The sequence below is a fragment of the Micropterus dolomieu genome, linkage group LG22 (assembly GCF_021292245.1).
Source record: "Micropterus dolomieu isolate WLL.071019.BEF.003 ecotype Adirondacks linkage group LG22, ASM2129224v1, whole genome shotgun sequence".
In the NCBI taxonomy this organism is placed as follows: Eukaryota; Metazoa; Chordata; class Actinopteri; order Centrarchiformes; family Centrarchidae; genus Micropterus; species Micropterus dolomieu.
This window is the reverse complement of record NC_060171.1, coordinates 3,570,531-3,583,769: the sequence shown is the minus strand read 5'-3', so window position 1 is coordinate 3,583,769 and position 13,239 is coordinate 3,570,531. Positions and strand designations below refer to the sequence as shown.

Genomic DNA, 13,239 nt, shown 5'->3' with positions numbered 1-13,239 from the left:
TTCCCTAGATTCACTGTTAAAAGATGATGCTGGTCATATCCTAAATTTGTCTTTTGCTGTATCACAGCCTGATATCTCTTCTTCCTCTGAGCCATAGAGCTCCATCCAAAAACAGTTAAAACACATCAGTGAGCCTCAACCGTTGCACATTTAGCCACACCCAAACTTTCAGCTTGGGGTGACGGGGGACACTTGACCTTATCCATAAAAAAGCACATTAAAAATTTCTCTCTCTGTCATTTTTTGGGTCAAACTCAAAAGTGCTCTATTGGCATAGTTCGGCACAGTGCTGCAAAGAAATACTACATATTATAGTCTCTCTCTCTCTCATTCAAAGTGCATCCCTCTCTCTCTTTTTTCATTCATTCAGAGCTCAGCCTGCAGCTGCAACACCCTCTGCTGTTACTATTTCTGTCAAACTCTGCTTTAATGCACATTACACACTCAGTACCACACACACACCATTAGCGGCAGCTCAGAGGCAGCATGCGAGCTCACTCTCTCTCGCTCTCTCTCTAAAACACACAGAGAGGCTCGCTCGCCCTCAGTTGGCAGACTGGGCGTGTGCTGGACAGAGATGTGGGAGGATCAGAGGGACCCGAAGCGATGAGGATGAAGAGGAGAACGACGACGAGCGGCGTTTGATCCGGAGTAAAACTCCAGTCCAGCTTCTGGTTTGAAGACACCGTCAGACTCTGGTTTTAATGAGGAATCTAGCTTCTGGCGTTTTAAGCAGAGACCAGTTTCTGTCCTTGAAGACAAGTCCGGTTTCTGGGCTCAGATTTTAAAACACAAATCCAGGTTTTGGTTTTAAGACAGAAGAGCTTCAGTCCTTTTTTTTTGGGGCTTCTTTTCTGAACGCTGCAGATGAAGGAGAAGAACTGTTTCTGTCTTCTTTCTCTGTTTGGAGGCTGAAGCAGCAGAGCAGATGGTGAGCGGTGTGTGTGTGTGTGTGTGTGGATACTGAATATACAACACGTGCATGTGCCTTTGAAAGCAATAAAGAGTGTGTGTTTGTTTATCTATGCACACAATACAGCCAGACGTAAGTGGACAATTAATGCTACAGCAAACTGGATCTGCAACTAAAGATTATTTTCATGATTAATCAATTTACATTTATTCATTTAGCTGACGCTTTTATATAACGCGACTTACAATTGCTATACATGTCAGAGGTCGCACGCCTCTGGAGCAACGAGGGGTTAAGTGTCTTGCTCAGGGACATAATGGTAGATGGGTCACAGTGGGGGATTGAACCCGGGCCGCTCACACCAAAGGCATAGTCTTATCCATTGCGCCATCACCACCCCCAATTAATGGTTTTGTCTACAAACAATGAATAATGTCGATCCCTGTTTCCAAGAGCCCAAAGTGGTGTGTTCAAATGTCGCTTTGTGCAACAAACAGTTTAAAAGTTGTTTTTTAAAAATAACATGCTTGATTAACAGCTTATCAAAACGCTTGCGCATTAATTTCAATAAACTAATTGTTGTTGCGGCTGCTTGTTGTATAGCACACACAGTTTGTATTCGTCTCTTTCCTGTGCACAAGGCCAGGTCAATAAATAAATGGTTTTCCCAGTTTGCTGTGGAAGAACTTGGCTGTTCTGCACAGAGTCCTGTCCTCAACCCCATCCAGCCCCTTTGTGATGTACTGAAATACAGACTCTGAGACAAACCTGATCACCAAACATCAGTGTTGGACCTCACCAACGCTCTTGTTTCTAATGGGAGCAAATCTGAGGTAACAAAAATCTGATTTTAAAAATGTGAAACCAGAAGAGTGGAGGTTGTTTCAGCAGCATATCAATACCCATGGCTTTGGAACAACATGCCTACCACTATCACATATGGGCGTAATCTTCAGCTACTGTTTAATACAATCTCTGTGCTTTTGATAGAGAGAGAGCCTCGAAGCATGTGGGAGTGAGCTTATGTGTGTGTTTTTGTGTGCAGTCAGTGTGTGTGTGTGTGTGTGTGCTTGTTGTGTACTTGTTCTCTGTCGTTTCCTCACTCATCCTGCCTCAGCGTGGATGCTGCAGTGTGTTTGTGCTCTCGGCCTTTTGGACCGAACGCTCAGCTGCCTCGTTCTCAGGCTGTTTGGAGAAAAGTGCAGCCACGGGAGGGAGAGATGGAGGGGGGTGGTGGTGGTGGGCGGTGGGGGTTTAGGGGGGCCCTGTCAGAGGCCATTAAAGCAGCCAGTGGGACGCCACGTTAGAGCCCAGAATACCAGAGCGATGCACTGCAGATGAAGCAGGGAACATCACATCAGCAGGACTTCAATGACAGAATCCAAACAGCAGCGTTTTAAATCGTGATAATAATACAGCACTTTACTACGTGAAAAAAATGAATGTTTTGCTGGTCTGCTTTTGTCAAACAGGCACCAAGAGGCTGAAAAAGTGAACTTGAGACCAGAGGGCTGCTGGTTTAAATCCATGGACCTTCAGGAAAACAGTGAAAAATGGTCTAAAAAAAAAAACACAGATGTGGCATCAGCAAGGTTTTTGCCAGAGATGTTTCGAAACCTCAAGGTTGGATTTGCTGCCGTCTTTGTCAGTTAGTGCAATTAGCTGCTGAGAGCCAAAACTATTTGAAGGAAAAATGCAGCATGAAGCTCTGCACAAAATTTTGGGTTGTTTCCCCATTCACTTCACTTCGGCCACAGATTTCCGGAGCAGCATGTTGAGGCCATTAGAGGAACTGCAGCTTAAAGCACCTCAGCACGGATATATATTTTTTATTTTTTGGTATTACCTGTTAACAAAAGGCTAGTTCACAAGAAGTGAGTAGTAACATGATAACCCAAGTGCATGAGGAGAAGCAGATGTGATAACAATGACAGTTAACTTAACTTAAACTGTGGTTGGCTGGCTAACAAGGTCACCTTCTCTAAACGCGCAATCAGATTGATCGGAGATGAAATGATCAGTTCAGAGATAGAAACGGAGAAAAACACAAACAGCTGTTCAGAGGCTCTATTGGACCTCCAGAAAGTGCATCATGCTCTCATCTTTGTCTCGTCCTGACTAGCTCACTGGTGTGAACACTGTACTGTGTATTGTGAAACTGCTTTAAATGCAAGTCTCAACAGATGTTTGATAATGACACGACAGTAAAAACAGTAAACAGAGAGCGAGCACATCAGAGGCGGGGTGGTGGTGGTGGGGTTCTCAACACCATCTGGACTCCTGAGCAGGCGCCTGCCCCACTCAGGGATTGAAACCACAGTTTTAATCTGTGACCCGTCACTGCTGCGTGGGCGTAATCTGGTTGATGGTGCTTTTCACAAGCTGTCATCACATTAGGACCTGTACTGTACAATTAAGTGAACAGCATTTATTTGCCGCAGGAAACCAAACTTGTTGACTTGTAAGGTAGTAAAAACAAGCATGAAGTGGTGAGCCCTAACCACGGGAAAACAATGATTGGCAATGGAGGCATTTTACAAGGCATCTTTATCTGATTGGAAGAACTAGATATTAAACTTCAATATATTTGATTACCAAAATATGCCTCTAACATATCAAAAACTGACAACTTGGTATTGAAGTCATGGTCATACTATTAAAAATGAACCATGCTTCTCTGGACTGACTATCAGTGAATGTGCACAGTGTACTTTTCCATATCAAACCCAGGAAGCTGAACCAGCCAATCAGCATGGGTTATGTGCATTTTAGAGATTTGTGAGGTGTCCACGTTGACTCCCCTGTTACCTGCAGTTACCCATAAGACTCTTCTCTGTGTAGATCTGCAGATCCCTGTATGTGTATCTTGGCAGAACTGTAATTCCTGCCTCAGTCTTGATGAGATAAATCCTGATTTCCATAATAATTTGGCAAATTTCAGACTTTTATTTTGGCAGGTTCATGTATGGCAGTTTTGTGTTTAGATAAAATTCAACTCTGAAGCGTTTGATAACTTTGGCCTATTTTGTTTGATTAAACAAAACTAAGAATCTACAGCTATGCTAGCAGCACTGAGTCTGTGTGCTTCAAGGTAAATACCATGGTCAGCAGGCTACCATGTGCTAATTAGCAGGGAGGCTGATGGGAATGTCATTAGTTCTACAGGTATTTGGTTATATCCCAAAGTATTGGACAGATTAAAATGTTGACCTGATGATGGCGCTAGATGAAAAGTCAGAGGATCAAAGTTATTAGTTCTACATTGAATTCAGTGCCAATCCATCATGTAGATGTTCAGATTTTTCAACTGATAAGTAAAAACTTTGACCTTCTGGTGGCATTAGAGGGAAAGCCAGGGGATCACCAAGTCCTTAGGATACTCTGAAGTACCAAATTTCAGGGCACTGAATTCAATACCAAAGTAGCCTCTGTGTTCTCTGTGGTTTCTAAAGAGTCTAAAGAAAAAGACTTCATGTACTGCAGAGTGAGGAGAGCGATGGTGAATAGCAGAAAGGCAGCCAGGAGCAACTTCAGCTCTTGATAAACAGAAGATGACATACCAACCCCTACGTTTGCTTTTGTGTTGGTCCTCGGCTTGAAGCCATACACGTGTTTGAGTGTGTGTAAGCTGCATGCAGCAGTGGGTGTGTGCGGTGTTTGGATGTCGTACAATGTTCTCAACAAGTCCCAAAGTAAGTCTTTTGACGAACGCGTTGTAGGGGACTTGGTGTTTTCATTATTCGGCTCTGTCTTCAGGATTTATGTAAGGCGAGATCACGTTTTTTTTGTAAATCCTTCCTCCTGTTCTACGTCCATCTGCCGCTACAACCGACAGACAGGGAGTGGGGTCAGAGGTCATCTTCTCCATTGGATACTCTATGGTCTGATAAAGGCCCCGCTCATCCTCTTTTAAGCTGCTGTACAAGATCTAATGTGACTGTCATCAGTCACAGCTCTTAAACGGCCCATATAACTGTGCATTTTCTGAAGCATGTTTTTGCTGTAATTGTACATGTTTGCAGTTCACGATCTGACTAATGTTCCTTCTTTTTCCTCTTTTCTCTGTTATGTTACGTTAATACGGTGGCGTAATGTTTTGGGACAATTACAAACTTTCTGCGCATGTAAATACATTTTCCATTGACCTCAACTGCAGTCAAATTTGCTTCGCTTTTAGTGCACACATTAAAACTACCTGACTAAGATTATAAAACGATTGCCTTAATGGCCGTAAGAAACCACTGTAGGTTCTGATTTGGTGATTTGCAGATCAAAAGATGAGTTGGGATAAACTTGGGGCTAAATATGGTCGTAAAATGACAGCTGATATTATAGAGATAGATCGAGAGAGCGATAGATAGACAGAGCTAGAAATAGAAAGACAGAGAGAGCTAGAAAGACACAGACAAGATATGAGACACAATAAACATAGTCAGTCACACACAAGCACATATACAGTATATGTCTATATGTCACAGACATCTCTAAAAATAAATATAGAAATTAAAAGTTTAAATTCATCCAATGGGATGAGACTTTCAAGTTGGCAGGTCCTTACTACGTGTTGAAATACAGTCAGAATTGTTTGAGACAAGAATCTCAACAAACACCATTATATTTCTGAGAAGAAACACAAATGTCTCTGCAGATCTATGCAGAGAAGGGTGTTATGGGAAACCGTAGGTCGCAGAGACTCGAAGAGGAGCCTTGCACACGGACCTACCAAGGCTCGACAACTCACTGTGTGGCTGACTGCTTCATCTAAGTTCCTGTCAGGAGGCACATTTTGAAATGGATGTGTTAATATTATACGCAAAATCCATACAGATCAAAAGAAAACGTCTCTGAGTTAAACCTGTGAGCGTGCACACTGGGAACCAAGCCTTTGGTAACAATGAATATTGGGTAGGAGATTAATGCTAACTTTCACATGCATTGTTCATCTAGCTGTCCAAACGACCTCCCACCTTTGTTGCTTCGAGAGGAGAGTCATTATTTGCATGAGCGCAAGAGGACATTTTGTTTTAAGCTTTTTTCGAGTGAAAAAACCTGCAGATAGCCTGAGCATCAGTGCTTGCTGTACATTATCCTCTATATGTGGAGGATTTGCTTATGATTATCATCTGGAAACTAAGGCTCTGACTTTGCACTTTGCATTCTTTGGGAGTTACATTTTATATCTCCTCCCATTATCTCCCTCCTCTACCTGCATTGTAATTTCTCCTGTTTTGTAATGTCAACTGTAGCCTAAAGGCACCTTGCCGCCTCACGCAGTCCGCGGGAGAGTGACTGGCATCTTTGTGCCAGTTTAACAAAAGGAAGACCTGCAACAAAAGAAAGACCCTGAGGCAGCGTTTTACTGGCTCTTTATAGCGGCTACAGACGGATGATGGAGTGACAGCACTTTTCTTTTCCTCTGCAACTTTATCTCTCATGCACACTTCCCCTGCGCATCTGAGTGCCGCGAACTGCCAGAGACATCAAGAGAAGGAAAATGAGTGATTTTAAAACGACCGAATCATCAAAAAATACAAAACATTTTCTTAATTGTATGTGTGAAACAATGCTGACGCTCTACTCGAACTGCAGCATACAGGAATTGGGAGTGGGTGTTAAGAAGACAGAAGTTGGCATTGACTTTTCTCGGTGTTGGTTTTGCTGGATGAAAACAACAAGAGGATTATTTCACTTCATTACGAAGCTCCTTGTGTGTTCTTATCTGAGCAAAAAAAAATGAAAAAGGATTGAGGACGAAAGCGAAATGCTGTGAATTACAGCACAACTCCGGCCTGTAATGCCAATATACTGTGGATTTGCTCTGCCAGAGGCTAAGCTCTTGATGTTTTTACATCAGTACACACGGAAAACTCCACTTAATCTTGCATATCAAGATGCACGCTTTACGGCAGCTGTGAGGTTTGAGAATCCCTGGACAAGAGTGTGAACAAGTAAACCTTTCATTTGTTGACAATGTGATGGATGGATGAAAGTAAAGGCATGTGGAGCTGAAACACATCAAAGTTAATCTAAACAAAGAGCAAAGGATTATCCTGTAGAAAAGTAAAGTGAAGTGGGACATGCACAAGAACATGAAACTCTCCTGGTTTTAATCACCAGTACATTATCGGTGGTAGTTGAGATGAGTCCCCATCCCCTGAAGCACTTTGACTATCTAAGCACTGTTTAAATGTAATGTAATTATTATTATTATAAAAAAAATTAACTGTTAGAAAATATCAGATTTTTTGGTAAATCAGTAAAACTCAAAGAGAATCCCAGTTTTTTAGAAAGAAACGTCTAATTGCAGAGCGTTAAATTCTGCTGTGTGGTCTTCTAACAGCGAGCTGAAGCAGAACATTACGCTTTGTAGAAACATTTAGTAGTTTAAATCTGTTCGCTTTCAGATTCTGGGTGAACTTTCTGTTCTGACTGGCGTCTTTCCTAGCGCTGGCCGATATTAGCTTTTCTTCCCAGATTTATCGGTGTATGTGTCTGCCAATAAGTAGCATGAATGAAATGTACTGAAATGACAAAATATGTTTATAAAGTAATTTAGCAAAAGAGTCACAATTGTAGAGTTTGTCCATTCGAGAGCACTGTCTGTTTTATGTGATGTATCTTCTGATCTGCACTGAGCCTGACGATTGGTGGGCTTAATATAAACCTATGGTACAATTTAATGATCTGTTTTCTATATTGAGGAAAAATGAATCATTAAACTTTACAACTCCATATCTCCTGAATTGACCCTTCGCTAATCCCCGCCCCGAATACGCAGCTGACCAATCACAGCGCAGTATAGGGCTCATGGCTGCGCTCCATTAACTAATGCATTTACATTACATTTTACATTTACTCATTTAACTGATGCTTTTATCCAAAGTGATTTACAATTGCTATACATGTCAGAGGTCGCACGCCTCTGGAGCAACTAGGGGCCAAGTGTCTTGCTCAGGGACTCAAACCCAGGTCTCTCACACCTAAGACATGTGTCTTATCCATTGCGCCATCACCACCCCCTTGCATAAAGTGTCTTTTTTTTACCTTTTTTTGCTGTGTTTTTCCAAGATAAAAGCTGTTCCTGGAGCACTTGTAATAATTACAGTCGCAACCCAGAGAGGTTGAAACGAGAAGTACGATTTATTTCCTTTCCAAAACCTAAAACAAATCCAGAAATATGTAGGCAGTGGATTGTTCCTAGTTAGCTAAAGCTACTTAACTTACTACTGAATGTGATGTTACATAAACCTACTGTTCTGCTTTTTAATGATTGTAATAGTAAACAGAGACCTACCCAGCTGCACAGAAACAGTGTTGATCCTTAATATCGTAGTCATCTTTCTCAATAGTCAGGTAATCCAGTGGTTTACTTTTACACTCTGATCAGTAGGCTTTAGCTTCTGTCTTTATTTTTTCCACAGCAGTTTGAGTCAGTCTGACAGCCTGAATACAACCTTCAAATGCACAACTGCAAAACTGTTTGCTTCTTTCTGAGATCGCTTTTTCCAAAAAATTAAACGATATTTCTCCGAGAAGTGCAGTTATCTACAGTGGCAGCGGCGTGATGAAAGTTCGACAGGTCTTGTTGGACTTTTACAGCAGTAACAAAGGGGGGCGTGGCTTATCGAAGGGTCAATGAACACCTCTGTTTCTGTTTTTCAGGACGCTCTCTTCAGCTGGACGTTGGTGTGATTCGGCAGAGAGTGAAGGACAGCCTGATGAGAGCCTAAAGTTGCAGTAGAGTCGAGGTGACAGACATGAAGAAGAACCTGGACCAGTATGGACAAAGTCACCTGGAGAGTCTGGGTGAGTGTGGACAAACACTTTATTCTTCACAAGGTAAAAATTTAACTGATACTTTTGTCCATGTTGAGAGGTGGGAAATATAGAACATGTATACTTTGTAATCTGCTTCTATATGGACTCCACAGGTGTTAATGAAGTTGCTTTCCTTAAGTGTTGTTCTTGCAGTGTTGTTGACTTCTTTCGCTCCAAGCTCAATAGAGTTTGTAGAAAAATCTCCTCAAACTAATTCAGATTTAACAAGAAGGTTTTTTAATCTGAAGCAAAAATTTGATGGTTTGAAATGGATATTTATTGAGCTCGAGTACCTCCAAATCTCCATGGGCTTGATGATTCGAGGTCTGGTTATTGAGACAAAATCCTACCAACTTTAATGAAAAGCCACATTCAGGAAAACGTGAATTCACAGACTCAGACTGAGAGTAACAACAGAGTATTAGGTCCAAACTGTAGCCCAACAGAATTGACAACAAGTTTGGTTTGTTTCTCTTGTTTTTCAGTCTGTGCAGCCCTGTCCAGCCTGGTTTTCCTTCTACTGGGACTGCTGGGCTCGGTCCATGGCTGTCCTGGTGTCTGCACCTGCTACGGTAACACCACTGACTGCTCGGCTGTCGGCCTTCTCTCTCTGACACCCATCTTAGCGCTGCTGGACCCCGACTCTCTGATCCTTCGCTTACCCCAGAACAACCTCTCTTCTCTGGGCACAACTGAGCTGTCGAACCTCAGCAGCCTGGAGCTGCTGGATCTTTCCCAGAACCACTTTTCCACCCTGCAGCCTGGAGCTTTCTCGGGCCTGAGCGGCCTGCGCTGGCTCAATATCTCCGCCAACTACCTCGGGGCGCGCCCGGCGACCTCTGACCCCAACAACAGCTCAGAGGTCCTGCAGGGCTCAAATGGAAGTCAAGGGAGCGTTGGCCTGAGCAAGGAGGTTTTTAAGGGGCTGTGGCGTCTACGAGGGCTCGACTTGTCCTCCAATGGCCTCATGTGGCTGCCCAAAGGCCTACTGGATGCACTTCCAAGACTCGCCTGGCTGTCCTTGGCCGGGAACCGGTTGGTGACCCTCGACAGAATCACCTTCGAGCCCCTGGTGGGGCTACAGCAGCTCCAGCTGGCAGGAAATCCCTGGGAGTGTGACTGCAAGCTGAGAGACTTCAAGCACTGGATGGAGTGGTTGATTTACAGGGGTGAGCAGGGCTGTTAGCAGGCCTCTCCAAATCTCAAATACTGTGAAGTTGATAGTTTTGGTAGTCGGCTTACAGTGCTTTAATACCATGCCGGAGAGAATCACTTTGTATTTTAAGTCTGTACTTGAAAAGATGTCTAATCGAAGCGATTAATCTCCGCTCTGCAGGATGGATGTATGCTGAGCAAAGACATCTAAGAATATAACGACCTCCTTCTCTCTAAATCCTCTTCTGTCTCTCCCGGTTTCTTTCTTCCTCCATTCCTCTACATCTTCTCCCTCCCTGGCCTTCTCCCTATCCGTTTTTATTCCCTCCCTCTATCTGTTTTATAGATGGGCAGGTAGATGTGATGCAGTGCAGTCTCCCGGGGGATTTGAAGGGCAGAGACATCCGCAGCGTGCCAGCAGAGATGTTCAACTACTGCCTGCAGAGTCCGGCCAAAGAGGGCGCCTCGAGTTATGTCACCCGGCATCCGTGCCCGCCCGGTCGGATCAGCAGCAACGATGAATGTGTTCGCCAGCGGTACCGGCCCGTCAGTGTCCGCCGAGCTCACGGCACGCAAATAGTTGCAGGTGTGATTTGTGGCACAGTGTGCATCATGATGGTGGTCGCGGCAACTTACGGCTGCGTCTATGCCTCGCTGATGGCGCGGTACCAGAGGGAGCAGAAGAGCCGCGGCCAGCCTCTGATGGCCGAGTCCGGAGCCGAGACGGACATGGAGGACGGGCAAATGAACTCCCCAGAGGAAACGCTACCCAAAGAGTCTTGCGGCATCGTGCAAGGGTATCGAATCAGCAGCTTCTGACCCACTGCTGTTTACTGATTTAAGATCCTTCCAGGACACGCTAGCTGCTTCTGCTCTCATCACTGATGACACGACGTCTGGAGCGAGAAACCCCGCAGCTGCAGAGCTGCGGGGATCCATTGTGCTGAAAATCGCAGACTTGTACAGCTAATGGATTGGACTGGATTCAGCGAAACTGGAATGCTGCGGCACTTCCTTTAATGTATGGATGCTCTGAATTGTTATTCCCCGCGCTGCATCTCTCAACCAGCTTTAAAAACCCTCTGAAGCTGCTGTTTGGCACTTCTGCACCTTGACTTCCTTTCATCTGTGTTTTTGATTCTTCTTTAGAAATATGGAACCTTTTTGTTCAAGCAGTCTGTCTTTGTATCTGAGCCCAACAAGCACAAGCTCCAAAAGTATAAAAGTCTTTGAAATGTGACATTTCTCCTCTTGTTTGTTGCACAAATGCTCTTTCTCTTTATTTTTATAGATACGTTATGTGCATTTTATGTTTATCTTAAATTTCCCCACTTTGAGAAATGATTCTTTGTATCTCTGTTAGTTGGATGCCCTGTTGAATTCCCTCCAAATAACAGACAGTTTAAACCATAATAAGAGTTCTGCTGCTGTCAGGGAAGTGTTGCTTCAAGCTGTGTAAACTGCTTTCAAACAATACAAGAGCTGTACTGCCACCTAGAGGTCAAGCTTTGAGCTACAACGCCTTTCAATCCAGCACAAACAAACTCTCAAGCTCTCCTACGAGGTAAAACTAAAAATATTCCCAGCATAGTCAAAGTATGAGATACTGAATGAAAATGTAACATATACTGTAACTTTCATGTGTTTTCATTTATTTTAAGCCATATTTTCTGTGAAAAGCACATGAACCATTGTCTCAACTCCAGGACTGTTGATCATGCTGAAGATAATAAACTCTATTTATCTAAACTGTATTTCTCCTCTTAAAAACAAGACAGCTCAGCTCACACGACACATTCAAATCGGATGATCCAACAAGAGCCGTAAAAACCACATTCATCAAACCACTAAAAAGAAAAGAGCCAGAAAGAACATGGTCATGTTTTTCTCCTGATCATGTCAAGAAATCCTGCTGAAATCCTCTCAGGACAGGTCGAGCCGAGGAATACTGATGGAATTCATCAGGTCTCTTGACTTAGACATTTAAATCTTTAATGACTTGCCAGACCTGTGAACCTCCACCATCACAGTAACATAACAATCTGTAACCCCCGAGCTACATCAGCAAATATCATCGCTATTTGATAAACGGCAGCATCGTCTTTGTGTCGGGATGTTTGAATCACTTATTTTCTGTTTGCTGAGAATCTCTGACTCCTGACACTGATGGACTAAATATTTTGTAAAATATTATGGAAGACAGTGAACCTCTATTCGGTTTTACAAGTCTGTTCAAGTTAAGCGTTCCAATATACAAAATGTAATTTGGTCACAACTTCAGATTCATGCTTGAATGTCAATTAAAAGCCAGAAATATAAGTGGAAATATTTTAGTGAGACTCAGTTAACGGCTGGTTGTCCAATGTCTCTAGTCAGCTGTTGTCTGATCTGACAAATGTTACTATCTTGTTTTGGTTCATATGTTAAAGTTTCTTGTTCACATTCTCGTTGTTTAACCTGTACTCAGGTTAATGCAGGGTTCACCCAATAATAAAAATCGTTTTAATACCACATATTATTAAGGCTGGGCGGTATACATTTTTTTCTTTTGGGTATTATTGTCTGGGTATTATATACAAGTGTAAAACTTGTTAAAGCACTTTGTAACTTGCTTTTGAAAAGTGCTCTACAAATAAAGATTATTATTATTTATCGGTATAAGAGGTTTACCGATATCATTTCAAAAGAGATATAAAATTAGACAATACCGTTTTTACTGATATACACTCACCTAAAGGATTATTAGGAACACCATACTAATACTGTGTTTGACCCCCTTTCGCCTTCAGAACTGCCTTAATTCTACGTGGCATTGACTCAACAAGGTGCTGAAAGCATTCTTTAGAAATGTTGGCCCATATTGATGGATAGCATCTTGCAGTTGATGGAGATTTGTGGGATGCACATCCAGGGCACGAAGCTCCCGTTCCACCACATCCCAAAGATGCTCTATTGGGTTGAGATCTGGTGACTGTGGGGGCCATTTTAGTACAGTGAACTCATTGTCATGTTCAAGAAACCAATTTGAAATGATTGGAGCTTTGTGACATGGTGCATTATCCTGCTGGAAGTAGCCATCAGAGGATGGGTACATGTTGGCCATAAAGGGATGGACGTGGTCAGAAACAATGCTCAGGTAGGCCGTGGACATTTAAACCATGCCCAATTGGCACTAAGGGGCCTAAAGTGTGCCAAGAAAACATCCCCCACCCCATTACACCACCACCACCAGCCTGCACAGTGGTAACAAGGCATGATGGATCCATGTTCTCATTCTGTTTACGCCAAATTCTGACTCTACCATCTGAATGTCTCAACACAAATCGAGACTCATCAGACCAGGCAACATTTTT

General features: G+C 43.0%; 2 protein-coding genes across 7 annotated transcripts in view; one reads left to right on the top strand and one right to left on the bottom strand.

The window, feature by feature from the left end:
• LOC123961804 (voltage-dependent calcium channel subunit alpha-2/delta-4-like) overlaps positions 1-13,239 on the bottom strand; it is a 160,933-nt gene that overhangs the window by 29,617 nt on the left and 118,077 nt on the right. The window lies entirely within an intron of this gene.
• LOC123961805 (leucine-rich repeat and transmembrane domain-containing protein 2-like) lies at positions 8,656-10,705 on the top strand. Its single transcript, XM_046037518.1, has 3 exons — positions 8,656-8,719; positions 9,217-9,900; positions 10,233-10,705. Exons 1-3 carry the CDS (start codon positions 8,671-8,673, stop codon positions 10,703-10,705), a joined length of 1,206 nt encoding a protein of 401 aa, XP_045893474.1. The 5' UTR covers positions 8,656-8,670.

Excerpts from the sequence above, each read along its gene's own strand:
- LOC123961805 (XM_046037518.1), top strand. The coding sequence starts at position 8,671 with ATGAAGAAGAACCTGGACCAGTATGGACAAAGTCACCTGGAGAGTCTG. Across the intron at positions 8,720-9,216 it reads AAGTCACCTGGAGAGTCTGG|TCTGTGCAGCCCTGTCCAGC; the intron begins GTGAGTGTGGAC and ends CTTGTTTTTCAG. Across the intron at positions 9,901-10,232 it reads GGAGTGGTTGATTTACAGGG|ATGGGCAGGTAGATGTGATG; the intron begins GTGAGCAGGGCT and ends TCTGTTTTATAG.